We start from the raw sequence: 14969 nt of genomic DNA on the forward strand, positions 1-14969 counted from the left end.
TGGCCTGGGTCCCTCCTCCACAGGAGTGCTAACTGAAGGGGTTGGAGAGCAAAGGGATCAGGTGTCCTCCTGGCCCAGGGAAAGAGAAAAAGGCCAGAGGAGGGGCTGGAGAGTTTCAGTTTGGAGCTGGCTGGGGAAATGGATGGGACTCGAATCAGGGGTCCTGTTTCCTGTACCTACAAGCTCTGTTTTGGACTGTGTTCCTGTAACAATGCTGGTTCTGGTGGGACCCAGCTGAGAGTGCCAATTCAGGACAAACTGCTTCAAGCAGGGCAGTTACAGCCCAAGGCTGGGGTTTCTGTGCACACCAAGGCAAACCAAACCAGCCAGCCAGAGAGGACTTTGGTTTTATCCCACTGGCTAACCACAAGTCACACAAGCCATTCCCTTAGACGCTCCAGTTTCCCAGTATCCCCACCAGGGCCCCTCGTTATGGGGACAGATGGTTATGAAAACCAGTACCCCAGTAAAAGGAAAAAGGTTCTCTCGATCCCAAAGGACCAAGCCCCAGACCCAGGTCAATATACAAATCGGATCTTACCCCCAAATCACGCTGTTGCCAATCCTTTCGAATCTAAAGATTTATTAATAAAAGGAAAAAGATATAGATGAGAGCTAGAATTGGAGAAATGGAATCAATGACATACAGTAATGGCAAAGTTCTTGGTTGAGGCTTGTAGCAGTGATGGATTAAAAGGCAGGTTCAAATCAAGTCTCTGGAGAACATCCCTAGCTGGGATGGGTCTTTCAGTCCTTTGTTCAGTGCTTCAGTTTATAGCAGAGGTATGAAGCAGGATTGAAGACAAGATGGAGATGAGGCATCAGCCTTTTATAGTCTTTTCCAGGTGTAAGAACCCATCTTTGTTCTTACTGTGGAAAATTATAGCAAAATGGAGTTTGGAGTCACACGGACAGGTCCCTGCATACCTTACTGAGTCACCAGGTGTATCTGCCTTCTCTCAATGGGTCAGTTATATAACTCATGATGGTCCTTAATTGGCCATCTAGCAGGCTGGGCAGAGCTGACACCAACTTATCTGGGGTATCACCCAGAAGCATAGCACAAGTTTGAAATACAGACAGTATAAAGCCAATATTCATAACTTTAAATATAAAAAAGCATAATCCTAACCAGCAAACCATAACCTTGTCCTAGACACCTTTTTTGACCCCCTTTATACAAGATTTGGTGCCACTACAGGACCTTGGTTGCAACAATGATCTATACAGTCCCAGTTCACGTCAATCACGTCACAGTTCCTGTCATCTAACAAACCTTCTGTTTTACTGGCTGGCTGAGAGGCACGTCTGACTGCGGAGTTGTGGGGCAGGACTCTCTGGCTTCCCCAGGAGCCCGCCTGGGCGGACTGGCTGTGGGAAGCGCACGGTGTGAAATGGGGATGCCGAATGCTCCTGAGCTTAGAGTCATGCATCTCCATACATCCCTTCCATTGATACACCCCCCACCCATTCACTCCAATCCCCATACGCCCCTTCCAGTCATCCACCCATTCACCCCTTCCAGTCATCCACCCCCACCTCCATACACCCCTTCCATTCATACACCCCCACCCATTCACCCCTTCCAGTCATCCACCCCCACCTCCATCACCCCTTCCATTGTTACATCCCCCTTCTACCCAGATGGGGCTCCGGGGCTGGAGGTGCAGGGCTCAGGCGCTGGGCGGGGTGGGGCTGGCTGGGGGGGAGGGGGGTGGGGCTCTGGGGCGGGGCGGGGCTGGGGGCGGGGCTCAGGGGCTGGGCGGGGCTGGTTGGGGGCGAGGCTCGGGGCGGGATGTGGTTCCCATGGTAACCAGTCGCGTCCGCGCCTTGCTGCGGTCCGAACACTGGGGGCGGGGCCGAGCCGGGCCGGGCCGGGCCGGGCCTGCGCTGCTGGGAGCCGCCACCCAGCGCCCGGCCCGCCCGCTACCCCGGCTCGGCTCGGCTCGGCTCGGCGCGGCCACGTGGTGAGTGGGGCTCGAGCCGTGTGGGGCAGCATCGCCCGGCCCGGCCCGGCCCGGCCCGGCCAGGGGGCGGGGCAGAGGGAGCGCAGAGCGGCGCCGCCGGGGCCCGGCTGCTGGGGGAGGGGGCGAGAGAGGATGCGGGGGGGCTGTTGGGGAAGGGGTGCGGGGGCTGAGGCTGGGGGTGTCTGACGACTCTGCGCTGGCTATGAGGAGGAGATTGGGGGGGGCAGCGGCCGGGCACAGGGGCCTGGCGCTGGCCGGGGGGCGAGGGGCCGGGCACCGGGGCCTGGCGCTGGCCGGGGGGCGAGGGGCCGGGCACAGGGGCCTGGCGCTGGCCGGGGGGCGAGGGGCCGGGCACAGGGGCCTGGCGCTGGCCGGGGGGCGAGGGGCCGGGCACAGGGGCCTGGCGCTGGCCGGGGGGCGAGGGGCCGGGCACAGGGGCCTGGCGCTGGCCGGGGGGCACGGCTGGGCTCAGTGTCCTGGCAGGGTTTCCTGGGCCCGGTGCTACCCGTCACCCGGCCGGACTCTCTGCCACACCCTGGGGTGCGGGTACCCACCCCCTGTGGGGAACCCCGGCCCCGGCCTGGCCTGTCCGGCCACTCTGCCCTGGCGGGACCCTCAGTGGCTCGGGCCCTTGGCCACGGCCCCAAGCGAGGGAGGGGCGTGGGCAGCCTGTGCACGTCCTGCCCCAGGGACGGCCTCTGCCCCCTGAGCCCCCTCCTCAGCCCGCCTGTCCCGGTGTGCCTGCCCCCCCAGGGCACTGTGCCCCCTTGGCCATGGGGCGGTTACACCCGTGAGCCTCCCAATCGGCACCCTCCCCCCACACTCCCCAGTACCCGTGCTGGGATCCTCCAGCCGGCGCGCTGCTCCCCCCGGCCAGCGCCCTGCTGCGCCCCCCCCAGCTGCGCCCCCCGCCGGGATCCCCCTGCCGCGTCCCCCCGCCGGGATCCCCCAGCCGGCGCCCTGCCCCCCCCCGGTCCCCCGCCGGGATCCCCCAGCCGGCGCCCTGCCCCCCCCCGGTCCCCCGCCGGGATCCCCCAGCCGGCGCCCTGCCCCCCCCAACTGCGCCCCCCGCCGGGATCCCCCAGCCAAGCGGCCCCGCCCTCTGTCGCGGCGGCGGGGGCGGGGCGCTGTGACGGCGGCGGGGGCGGGGCGGCGGTGGTGACGTAGGCTCGCTCAGCTGCTGCCCGCACAATGGCCGGCCGGGCGGGGCGGCGGCCGGGCCTGGGACCCTGCGGCGCGGGGAGCCACTAGCGTGAGTCGGGGGGATGCAGAGCCTGACAGTGCTGGGGGGGCGGAGATGTAGAGCCTTGGCGTGGGGGGCAGCGCTCTCTGGGGGGTGCAGAGCCTGGTGGTGGGTGGGGCAGAGTGCCCTCTGGGGAGGGGGGATGCGGAGGGGGGGAGCAGCGCCCTCTGGGGAGGGGGGGATGCGGAGCTGGAGGGAGGGGGGAGCAGCGCCCTCTGGGGAGGGGGGGGATGCAGAGCTGGAGGGAGGGGGGAGCAGCGCCCTCTGGGGAGGGGGGGATGCAGAGCTGGAGGGAGGGGGGAGCAGCGCTCTCTGGGGAGGGGGGGATGCAGAGCTGGAGGGAGGGGGGAGCAGCGCTCTCTGGGGAGGGGGGGATGCAGAGCTGGAGGGAGGGGGGAGCAGCGCCCTCTGGGGAGGGGGGATGCAGAGCTCGAGGGAGGGGGGAGCAGCGTCCTCTGGGGAGGGGGGGATGCAGAGCTGGAGGGAGGGGGGAGCAGCGCTCTCTGGGGAGGGGGGGATGCAGAGCTGGAGGGAGGGGGGGATGCAGAGCTGGGGGGGGAGGGGGGAGCAGTGCCCCCATGCGAGGCTCTGAAGTGCCCCTGCTCCCAGCACCTGCTCGCTCCACGGCTCTGGGACGGAGCTGCCGGCTCTCGGTGTAGAGGAGCCCCGGAGCTGGGGCTAGCCGGCTCTTGCAGCCCCTGCTCTTTGCCAACTGTGCCCATGGTCTCAGAGGACACTGGATACTGGGTGGTGTGGCCTGAGCTGGCGGGGCCTCCAAGGGATGGGCAGGCCCCATAAGGCTCTGGCCACCCTGAGCCATTTCTGGGTTCTCCCCTTCCCTGAGCTGGGACAAGGGGCGGGGTGCCCAGGGGGCAGAGCCTCAGCAGGACCAGGGTGGCTGGATGCTCCTGGCCCTGGGCAGGGAGCTGGCCAGAGGACGGAGAGCTGCCTCTGGCCTGGTGCCCGCCTGGGCGGGATGCCAGGTCCTGGGGGGGCGTCTGAGGGCACCCCAGGGCCTGGGGCTGGGGCCGTTCAGGACAGCGCTGAGTGAGGGCACCGGTCCTGGCTCACCCCCACTCTCGCCCCTGCAGGTCAGTGGCAGTTGGGCCCGCAGCCTCGCTGACCGAGGGTCACCATGGCGAAGCGGGAGGCCAACGCCAGCCCCGTGGTGCGGCAGATCGACAAGCAGTTCCTGGTCTGCAGCATCTGCCTGGACCGGTACCGCAACCCCAAGGTGCTGCCCTGCCTGCACACCTTCTGTGAGCGGTGAGCGCCCCCCCAGACCCCTCCATCCCCCCCAGGGCCCCTCCACCCCCCCCAGGGCTCCCCCTCTGCCTGCAACCCTTCTGTGAGCGGTGAGCGCCCCCCCAGGGGTCCCCCTCTGCCTGCAACCCTTCTGTGAGCGGTGAGCGCCCCCCCAGGGGTCCCCCTCTGCCTGCAACCCTTCTGTGAGCGGTGAGCGCCTCCCCAGGCCCCTCCATCCCCCCCAGGGCTCCCCCTCTGCCTGCAACCCTTCTGTGAGCGGTGAGCGCCCCCCCAGGCCCTTCCACCCCCCCAGGGCTACCCCTCTGCCTCCACCCCTTCTGTGAGCAGTGAGCGCCCCCCAGCCCTCTCCATCCCCCCCAGGGCTTCCCCTCTGCCTGCACCCCTTCTGCGAGCCGTGAGCGCCCCCCCAGGGCCCCTCCACCCCCCCCAGGGCTCCCCCTCTTCCTCCACACCTTCTGTGAGCGGTGAGTGCCCCCCCAGGCCCCTCCATCCCCCCCAGGGCTCCCCCTCTGCCTGCAACCCTTCTGTGAGCGGTGAGCGCCCCCCCAGGCCCCTCCACCCCCCCAGGGCTCCCCCTCTGCCTGCAACCCTTCTGTGAGCGGTGAGCGCCCCCCAGGGCCCCTCCACCCCCCCAGGGCTCCCCCTCTGCCTGCAACCCTTCTGTGAGCGGTGAGTGCCCCCCCAGGGCCCCTCCACGCCCCCAGGGCTCCCCCTCTGCCTCCACCCCTTCTGTGAGCGGTGAGCGCCCCCCCAGGCACTGCCATCACCCCCAGGGCCCCTCCACCCCCCCAGGGCTCCCCCTCTGCCTGCAACCCTTCTGTGAGCGGTGAGCGCCCCCCCAGGCCCCTCCACCCCCCCAGGGCTACCCCTCTGTCTCCACCCCTTCTGTGAGCGGTGAGCGCCCCCCCCAGGCCCCTCCGCCCCCCCAGGGCTCCCCCTCTGCCTGCAACCCTTCTGCGAGCGGTAAGCGCCCCCCCAGGTCCCCTCCATCCCCCCGAGGGCTCCCCCTCTGCCTCCACCCCTTCTGCGAGCGGTGAGCGCCCCCCCAGCCCCCTCCACCCCCAGACCCCCTCCATCCCCCCCAGGGCTCCCCCTCTGCCTGCACCCTTTCTGTGAGTGGTGAGTGCCCCCCCAGGCCCCTCCATCCCCCTCAGGTCCCCTCCATCCCCCCCAGGGCTCCCCCTCTGCCTCCACCCCTTCTGCGAGCGGTGAGCGCCCCCCCCCAGCCCCCTCCACCCCCCCAGGGCTCCCCCTCTGCCTCCACCCCTTCTGCGAGCGGTGAGCGCCCCCCCCAGCACCCTCCACCCCCCCAGACCCCCTCCATCCCCCCCGGGCTACCCCTCTGCCTGCACCCCTTCTGCGAGCGGTGAGTGCCCCCTCCACCCCCCCAGGCCCCCTCCATCACCCCCAGGGCTACCCCTCTGCCTGCACCCCTTCTTTGAGCGGTGAGTGCCCCCCCCGCCCCCTCCATCCCTCCTATGGCTACCCCTCTGCCTGCACCCCTTCTGTGAGCGGTGAGATGGGGGGGCCTTCAGGGCCTCACCTGCCTGTGACCCAGTGCCGTGTCCCTGGGGGGGATGTGGGCAGCAGGGCCAGCCCTGGCTGGGATGATTTAACTGGGAATTGGTCCTGCTTCGAGCGGAGGGTTGGACTAGATGACCTTCTGGGGTCCCTTCCAACCCTGATATTCTATGATTCTATGTGACCCAGCACCGTCTCCCAGTGTGAGGTGGGTCTGTAGGGGTGGATCTGCCTGTGACCCAGCGCCGTGTCCCAGTGCGGGTGGGAGTGGGGTGCTCTGATTCAGCACCAGAGCTTCCGGCGTGCTGGCCAAGCTGCACTGTGCCCTGAGGCCTTTTGTTCTAGCCAGCTAACGCTATGGGGGAGACCCCCCCACCAGCTGGGGCTGAGACGGGCCCATGGGCTATTGAACGGCTGGATCACCCCTAAAGCCAGCCTATCCTTGACCTCTCTCTCCAGGCTCTGGGCTGTTTTCCCAGGGACTCTGAACAAGGGACACCTGATGGGAGGATTGGCCCCCACTTCAGGGAAGAGATCCACCCCGGGGGTCTTCCCCCTTCTCCTCCGAATCGGCCCTTACCAGGTCCAGGGTCCGCTCACTCTCCTCCCGTAGAGCAGCTCAAAAGGGAAGAACCTGGTGGATTCCTGGGGCACTTCCCCATATCACAGGTGGGGCAGGTCCTTGTCCCCATCCTGCAGATGCTGATCAACCCCAGGGGCCCATAAACTCTCTCCACCAGCCCATGGGATGGAGGGTGACCTGCAGAGGCCCAGGTGGGCCAGACCCCCCATTTCTCCCACCAGCCCCGGAGCAAGGCTGACAGGACATTGGACCCCTGGTCTCTAAGGACCTTGCTGGGGCCCCCCCCTCTGCTGAAGATGGTCAGCAGCGCGTCTGCCTTGGTGGAGGACAGAGCTCCCGCCCCTGGGTAGTGGGTGGCGAAATCCATCACCCCCAGGCCTTATTTCTTCCCTGCCCGGGTCGCCTTGCTGAGGGGCCCCACTATGTCCATAGTCACCTTCTGGAAAGGTTCCTCTGTGTTGGGCAGGGGTCTCAAGGGAGCTTCTCCCTTATCCTGGCCTTCCCTCCCCCCCCTCTGGCCAGGGTTGCAGGACCTGCCGTGCCGCTGGGCCGCGTCCCAGACTCCAGGTCAGTCGTGGTTCTGCAGCAGCCGCTGCCTGGGGCCTGGATCCCCTGGTGTCCCGAGAGAGGGTCATTGTGGGCCAGGTACGACAGCCGGTGGTGACACTTCTGGGGCACCCCCAGCGGCCTCCTGATCCCCCACGGTTCTACTTCCCCTGGGGGAGCCCCTTCCTGGTACAGGAATCCCTTCTCCCACGGGAATCTGTCCCTGCAGCCTTCCCCACGGGGGTTTGCAGCCTGTGGCCAGCAAGTCCCCTCAGCTCCTCCTAGGAGGGATCCTCCTGCAGCTCGGTCTGGAATTCAGGTGCTGGGGGAGGGAGTGGGACCTGCTCCCTCTCGTGGGCTGGGCCTGGGGTCACAGCCCCACTGAGCCCTGTCCCTGGTCGCTCCTTCCCTGCCCTGGGATCACTTCCCAGCAGCGTCTCTGGACCAGCTAAACCTGGTTGGCAGCCGAACTGCCCTGCCTGTGGGTCCCCCCCCTCAACTGGGGTCTCAGCTCCCCCCTTGCTCAGCGCTGCCCTTGCTGTCCCAGTGGGGGCAGGCAGCGAGCTCTCTGCTCTCCTTACAGCATCGGATCCAGCGTGAGCCCCCTCTCCGGTGTGCAGGGGGCAGGGAGCCTCTTTCCGTCCCACCCAGTCCCAGGGGGCTGGTTACAGGTAGGCAGGTATCCTAAGCCTAGCAGCTCCTCCCCACTGCCAGCCAGGTCATCTGCATTTTCACTGACCATTTCCCTCTCCGCCGATTGGTTCCCTGGATTCAAATTCAGATCCTTGGCCGTTACCGGAGCAGGGCCTGGATCCTGTCCCAAAGAGACACAGTCACCCCCCAACAGGACCTCACAGCCCATATCCTGGAGAGCCCCAACGACCAGCCAGCCCCACCCCTCCTGGGTCTGCACAGGGATCTGGGCCACAGGCAGGGCGAGGGGCTTTGTCCTTGGGACCCTCACCCAGCTCACACAGCCCCTCAGCATCTGAGGCTGCACCACCCAGGGCCTGACACCAGTTCCCTCTGTCCCAGGATCTCGCCACCCCAGAAATGTCTCCCCATTGACCATCACCTTCCGCTCCCACTGGAGGTCTGAGGGGCCTGACCCCAGGAAACTCCACACAGACACATAGGCTGGGGCCGGGAGCCTGTTCACCTCCCCACCCATCGGGCTGACGGTGTCTATGGCCTTGGGACCCAGCAAGGGAGCTAGACACCGGGGCTGTTCCACAGGGTCCCCTGGTTCAAATCGCCAGCCTGCTCAAAGGCAGTGAGGTGGGCATCCACATCCCCCCCCTTAACCAGGGCAGCAATTTAGTCTCGAGGTTCCTTGCGGAACCGGGGGTCTGTCCACACTCACCCCTGGGAGGTCCCATATGCCTCTCCGCTCCACCATCGCCAGTTCATGCTGCTGCTGCTTTTCCTGCAGCTCTTTCTTTGGCTCTCGCTGTCTCTCATAGTCCTCGGACTCAGCTCCAATCCCGTCCGTCTCCGATTCCCTGATGGCAAACCCGATTGTGAAGACCCCCGTCTGGTTGGGGACAGGAGTCTTGGGGATGCCTGGCTACTACTCCAGCTGCTCCCAGATCCTGCTATAGCCCCATTTGGAGTCAGGACTCTGTTCCTTAGGGCGGTCATCGTCCTCCAGCTGCACGATGAACTGTGCTTTGGTGATCTTTCCCATGCGCAACCCTCTCTTTTTGCACAGAGTTATTATCGTGGGGAGGAGGGATAGCTCAGTGGTTTGAGCATTGGCCTGCTAAACCCAGTTTTGTGAGTTCAATCCTTGAGGGGGCCATTTAGGGATCTGGGGCAAAAATTGGGGATTGGTCCTGCTTTGAGCAGGGGGTTGGACTAGATGACCTCCTGAGGTCCCTTCCAACTCTGATATTCTGTGATTCTATGGTGATAGACCATCACTCCGTTGTTCCCAAGTTGTTGTGGACTCACAGGCCCGTGTGCTCTCAGCTCCCCACGGTTTCCAGGAGGAATCTCTAGTGTGCCAGCCCTTCTCGAGGTCACCACCTCTCTCCCAGGGTCGAGCCGCAGATTCCTCCACCCATGGGACTGCTTGCCGTAGTCCCCAGGGGGATCCTGTGACTGCAACAGTCCTTCTCGCTGGTCACACATTCCCAGGGGTTAAGCATAGCTCCTTTGCCCCCTGAAACCACCCCTCTCTGAGCCTTCAGCACGCCTGGTCCTCATTAAGCCCCCTTTGTTTTACTGCTCCCCAGTCACTTACTGCAAGAAATGGGATTCACGGGATGCAGTACATCCCACCACTTGTCATGGAGTCCCCGGGCGATGCTCTGGACCTACTCTATACGAAGCCAGTCAGGACTCTGGGGGAGCCTCCTTTCTGAGAGCAGATTGTCTCCAGGGCAAGAAACTTACACGGCTTCGACCTTCCTGAGTCTGACCTCAGAGCATTCAGCATCCTCTTCTCACACTGTGCGCTTCCTGCAACGAGTCCGTGCAGGCGGGGCTCCTGGGGAAGCCAGAGGCTCCTGCACCCTAATTCCACAGTCAGACGTGACTCTCAGCCAGCCGGGAACACAGAAGGTTTATTACACGACAGGGACATGATCTAACACAGAGCTTGGAGGTACAAAGAAGAGGACCCCTCAGTCAGGTCCATCTTGGGGGGCAGGGGATCTGAGCCTCCCTCCTTCCCCAGCAGCTCCAAACTGAAACTTTCCCGCCCCTCTTCTGGCCTTTTTCTCTTTCCCCGGTCAGGAGGCCATCTGATCTCTTTGTTCTCCAACCCCTTCAGTTGCCACCTTTGCAGGGGAGGGGCCCAGGCCATCAGTTGCCAGGAGACAGGGTGTCGGCTATTCTGTGTGCAGACACCATCCCACTGGCCCTGTTAGGGCTCTGCAGCAGTCACACCCTCTGATCCCCCCACCTAGAGACTTAAGAACTGCATAGGGGAAACTGAGGCACCCCCACAGTATTCAGAGAAAACATTAAGAACATTCCCACTTTGTCCCACATACACCCTGTCCTGGGGCCGCAGGCTCTGTGCTGTGCCCCAGATGTGGTCCCTCAGTGTGCCAGACCTGCAGGGGGTCTCACTCTCCCTACAGGGCAGGTCACGCAGCCTCACCACCTGGGAAACAGACTCTGGACTCCAGCCTGCTGCTTCCCAGGGTGAGCTCTGCTCCGTGAGTCCAGCCAACGGACCCTGCTCTGAGATGGGTCCCCTCTTCAGGGATGAATGCACCAAGCCACCTTTTCAGAGGAGAGTCCCGTTTATTAGCCACCTAGGGAGTCCTTAGGGTAGCCCAGAGGACGGAAGGGAAAAACACAGACCGCTGCTGTGGGGTTGGCCTTGGCCAGTTCTTTTTACTGCCCCTCTCGGCTCCGACAGCTCGTTTATACCCGTGTCTCTGAGGGTGTCCACACTACGACATTTTGCTGACACAAGTTTCGTTGGCATAGAGCCACTGCGGTCGTACGTCACTGGTGCGCATGCACACTCAGCTCCTTGCGTACTCACCAGGAGTGCTTGTGTCCATGCACGAGGCTGTGCACAATGGGCGGGGCCCAGCGAGCAACCCGCCACCGTCCAGCGTAGCGGGTAGCATAGGCAATGCATGCGGGGACAGAAACGAGACAGAACAGGTGACTGGGAGCAAGAGGTCAACTTCCCATAATGCAATGGTCTCTATCCCATAACTTTTGCACCTCTTTTCACTTTCCCACGATCCTGGGCTGGACGAGTCGCTGTTCCCCATCTCTCCCAGAAGCATGGCGCCCGCACAGGTCTGCTCTGTTGTCCTGAGTGTTGCGAGCCGTGTGCGGTCCTCGGGTATTTGCAGAGCTGCGGGGAACATGCCGATGCTGGGGGATGTAGTGAAACCCACTCGAGGGGCGTGGTGGGATTCACAGAGCAGCTGCAGATGGGATAGTGCCGCTTCTGGGCTCATGTGTCCCGGGCTCTGGGCTCTGGATGAAGCTCACCCAGGACTCTGGGGCAGTCTCCCCCCTCAGGGCGCCTGTCCCAGGGCAAGGACCCTGCTCCACTTTGGCCCCTCCTGGGTCTGACCTCGGAGCGTTCAGCTCCCTGGTCACCCTGTGAGCTCCCTGCAGCGAGTCCCCCTGGGGGAGCCTCATCCCCAAAGGGCCCTGCCCCCAACTCCGCAGCCAGCTGTGACTCGCAGCCAGCTGTGACTCCCAGCCCGTGTGTGACACAGATGGGTTATTATCGTGGGGGGGGGGGATCTAGAGCCCTGGGCCCTCGCCCCTGAGTCCCCAGCCAGGAGACTGACTCACTTCCAGCGGCCTGGCCTCAGACCCGCCCTATCACATGGGGCTGACCCACGCTTGGCTGTCTGTGTCAGTTCTGGGGTCCCCATTGGGGAAGGCTGGTGATGAATGGAAGAAGGCTTGGAAAAGTGATGGGAATAACTCAAGGGCTGCAGAGCTCCCTGGAGTGAGAGACTGGAGGAGCTCAGTCTGGGTAGCGGAACAAAGAGAAGGTGAAGGTGACTTGGTCATGGTCATTTGGTGATGCTAACACTCTTTCCACCCACTAGTGCCTCTGGAGGATGTTAAACAGCAGCTACTATTTTAAAATCATCAGATCTATGTAACTTGCACCCAAGAGTTTTAAAAGAGCTGGATGAGGAGCTTGCTGGACTGTTATGTTGATTTTTGACAAGTTCGAGACTGGAAGAAACTAATGTGGCAATATTTTTAAAGGGTAAAGGGGCTGACACAGGTAATTACAGGCCTGTCAGCCTGACATCAATACAGGGCAAGATAATGGAGTGGCTGATACAGCACTTGATTCATAAAGAACTAAAGGAGGGAAATAGAAAAGGAGTACTTGTGGCACCTTAGAGACTAACCAATTTATTTGAGCATGAGCTTTCGTGAGCTACAGCTCACTTCATCGGATGCATACCGTGGAAACTGCAGCAGACTTTATATATACACAGAGAATATGAAACAATACCTCCTCCCACCCCACTGTCCTGCTGGTAATAGCTTATCTAAAGTGATCATCAGGTTGGGCCATTTCCAGCACAAATCCAGGTTTTCTCACCCTCCACCCCCCCACACAAATTCACTCTCCTGCTGGTGATAGCCCATCCAAAGTGACAACTCTTTACACAAGGAGGGAAATGTAATTAATGCAAATCAGCATGGGTTTATGGAAAATAGACCCTGTTAAACTGTCACAAGAGCAGAGGCTTGGGGCTCTGGAACGGCTCTGGATGAAGCCAGGCAGGACTCTGGTGCGACATCTCCCCTCAGGGCACCTGTCACCAGGGCAAAGCCCTGGGAGCGGTGTGGCGGGGAGGGGGGGGCGGGGGAGCAGAGCCTCGGGCTCCCCCTCTTCAGTCCCCCAGCTGCAGACTGACTTACCTCCTGCAGCCCAGCCTCAGTCACCTCCAGCTGCCCCCCTCCATCCTTTGTCTCTTTCCTGGGCAAACCGGGCACCTGGCCTCCACCTCTCGCTTTGTTCTCAGCCTTGTGAAACTGGCCCTATGAAAGCACCATGGACTTCATTCTGTTACACATTATAGATGGGATCAAGTCATGACCACTTGTACCTAAGCTACCATTAACTTTGAGTTCTGTGATCAGTTCTTCATTGTCTCTTAGGCCAGGGTCTAATACAGAACCTCTCCCCATGACCCGTGCCGGTGCTGTGCTGTTGGAGTTAGGAAATTCTCCTCTACAGTGCTTAGGGATTCCAAAGGGCTGCTCGTACTGGCATGGGACGCTCCAGCGCGCATCACGCAGATTCAGTGGCATGCAGTGCTTTTCCCTACACGCTGCAGCCAGGCGCATCCAGAGGGTCATTTGGAGTCTGGAACAGACACGTACCAACACCCCACCTGGGCCTTTTTCGCCTAGGACACTGATCTACACGCATTCAACAGGATCATGTGTCTTCTGAGTTAGCAGTGACTTGGACACAGGTGATGCCATTTTTGACAAAGTCCCTCCCCTTCCTCTTTTGCACACTCACCCCTTCCTCAATGGGTTATAACCAGTGACTCTAACACTGCAATTGTGCGAATCATCCCACCAGCTTACAGCAATCACAACTAGATCGAACAGATGCTCCTAAATTCCACTTCCTTTTCTTTATCACCCAGCCCCCCAGTGCTGGTGTCGGGGTGGTACGTTCCTTCCCGAGGCTCTGGGCAGCGCCCCCTAGTGCTGGTAGGTGAGCTCCAGGCACTGCACTGGGTCTGCTTCCCCTGACCCTGCCCCCCCCCGGGGCCATGCTGGGTCAGAGACTATCAGGGTTGGAAGGGACCTCAGGAGGTCATCTAGTCCCACCCCCTGTTCAAAGCAGGACCAATCCCCAACTAAATCATCCCAGCCAGGGTTTTATCAAGCCTGACCTTAAAAACCTCTAAGTAAGGAGATTCCACCACCTCCCTAGGTAACGCATTCCAGTGTTTCACCACCTTCCTAGTGAAAAAGTCCAACCTAAACCTCCCCCACTGCAACTTGAGACCACTACTCCTCGTTCTGTCATCTGCTACCATTGAGAACAGTCTAGAGCCATCCTCTTTGGAACCCCCTTTCAGGTAGTTGAAAGCAGCTATCAAATCCCCCCTCATTCTTCTCTTCTGAAGACTAAACAATCCCAGTTCCTTCAGCCTCTCCTCATAAGTCATGTGTTCCAGTCCCCTAATCATTTTTGTTGCCCTCCGCTGGACACTTTCCAATTTTTCCACATTCTTCTTGTAGTGTGGGGCCCAAAACTGGACACAGTACTCCAGATGAGGCCTCACCAATGTCGAATAGAGGGGAACGATCACGTCCCTCGATCTGCTGGCAATGCCCCTACTTATACATCCCAAAATGCCATTGGCCTTCTTGGCAACAAGGGCACACTGTTAACTCATATCCAGCTTCTCGTCCACTGTCACCCCTAGGTCCTTTTCTGCAGACCTGCTGCCGAGCCATTCGGTCCCTAGTCTGTAGCTGGGCATTGGATTCTTCCGTCCTAAGTGCAGGACTCTGCACTTGTCCTTGTTGAACCTCATCAAATTTCTTTTGGCCAATCCTCTAATTTGTCAAGGTCCCTCTGTATCCTATCCCTACCCTCCAGCGTATCTACCACTCCTCCCAGTTTAGTGTCATCTGCAAACTTGCTGCGGGTGCAATCCACACCATCCTCCAGATCATTAATGAAAATATTGAACAAAACCGGCTCCAGGACCGACCCTTGGGGCACTCCACTTGATACCGGCTGCCAACTAGACATGGAGCCATTGATCACTACCCGTTGAGCCCGACAATCTAGCCAACTTTCTACCCACCTTATAGTGCATTCATCCAGCCCATACTTCTTTAACTTGCTGGCAAGAATACTGTGGGAGACTGTGTCAAAAACTTTGCTAAAGTCAAGGAACAACACGTCCACTGCTTTCCCTTCATCCACAGAACCAGTTATCTCGTCATAGAAGGCAATTAGATTAGTCAGGCATGACCTTCCCTTGGTGAATCCATGCTGACTCTTCCTGATCACTTTCCTCTCCTCTAAGTGCTTCAGGATTGATTCCTTGAGGACCTGCTCCATGATTTTTCCAGGGACTGAGGTGAGGCTGACTGGCCTGTAGTTCCCAGGATCCTCCTTCTTCCCTTTTTTAAAGATGGGCAGTACATTAGCCTTTTTCCAATCGCCCGGGACTTCCCCCTATCTCCATGAGTTTTCAAAGATAATGGCCAATGGCTCTGCAATCACATCTGCCAACTCCTTTAGCACTCTTGGATGCAGCGCATCTGGACCCTTGGACTTGTGCTCGTCCAGCTTTTCTAAAGAGTCCCGAACCACCTCTTTCTCCACAGAGGGCTGGTCACCTCCTCT

The 14969-nt window shown here is 61.1% G+C and overlaps 1 protein-coding gene across 4 annotated transcripts in view; it reads left to right on the forward strand.

The window, feature by feature from the left end:
- Window positions 1-1863: 1863 nt before the first annotated feature.
- Window positions 1864-14969, forward strand: part of TRIM3 (tripartite motif containing 3) — a 35224-nt gene continuing 22118 nt past the window's right edge. For 2 of the 4 annotated variants that reach the window (XM_075125479.1, XM_075125485.1), the window contains exons 1-2: window positions 3084-3219; window positions 4302-4476. In XM_075125479.1, the coding sequence (XP_074981580.1) occupies window positions 4346-4476 (131 nt within the window). In that variant the 5' untranslated portion in view covers window positions 3084-3219; window positions 4302-4345. Of the gene's footprint in view, window positions 1968-3082; window positions 3220-4301; window positions 4477-14969 lie in introns of those variants that run through there. The other 2 variants (XM_075125482.1, XM_075125490.1) reach the window with 2 other exon arrangements.

This window comes from Caretta caretta, chromosome 1 (genome assembly GCF_965140235.1).
Source record: "Caretta caretta isolate rCarCar2 chromosome 1, rCarCar1.hap1, whole genome shotgun sequence".
In the NCBI taxonomy this organism is placed as follows: domain Eukaryota; kingdom Metazoa; phylum Chordata; order Testudines; family Cheloniidae; genus Caretta; species Caretta caretta.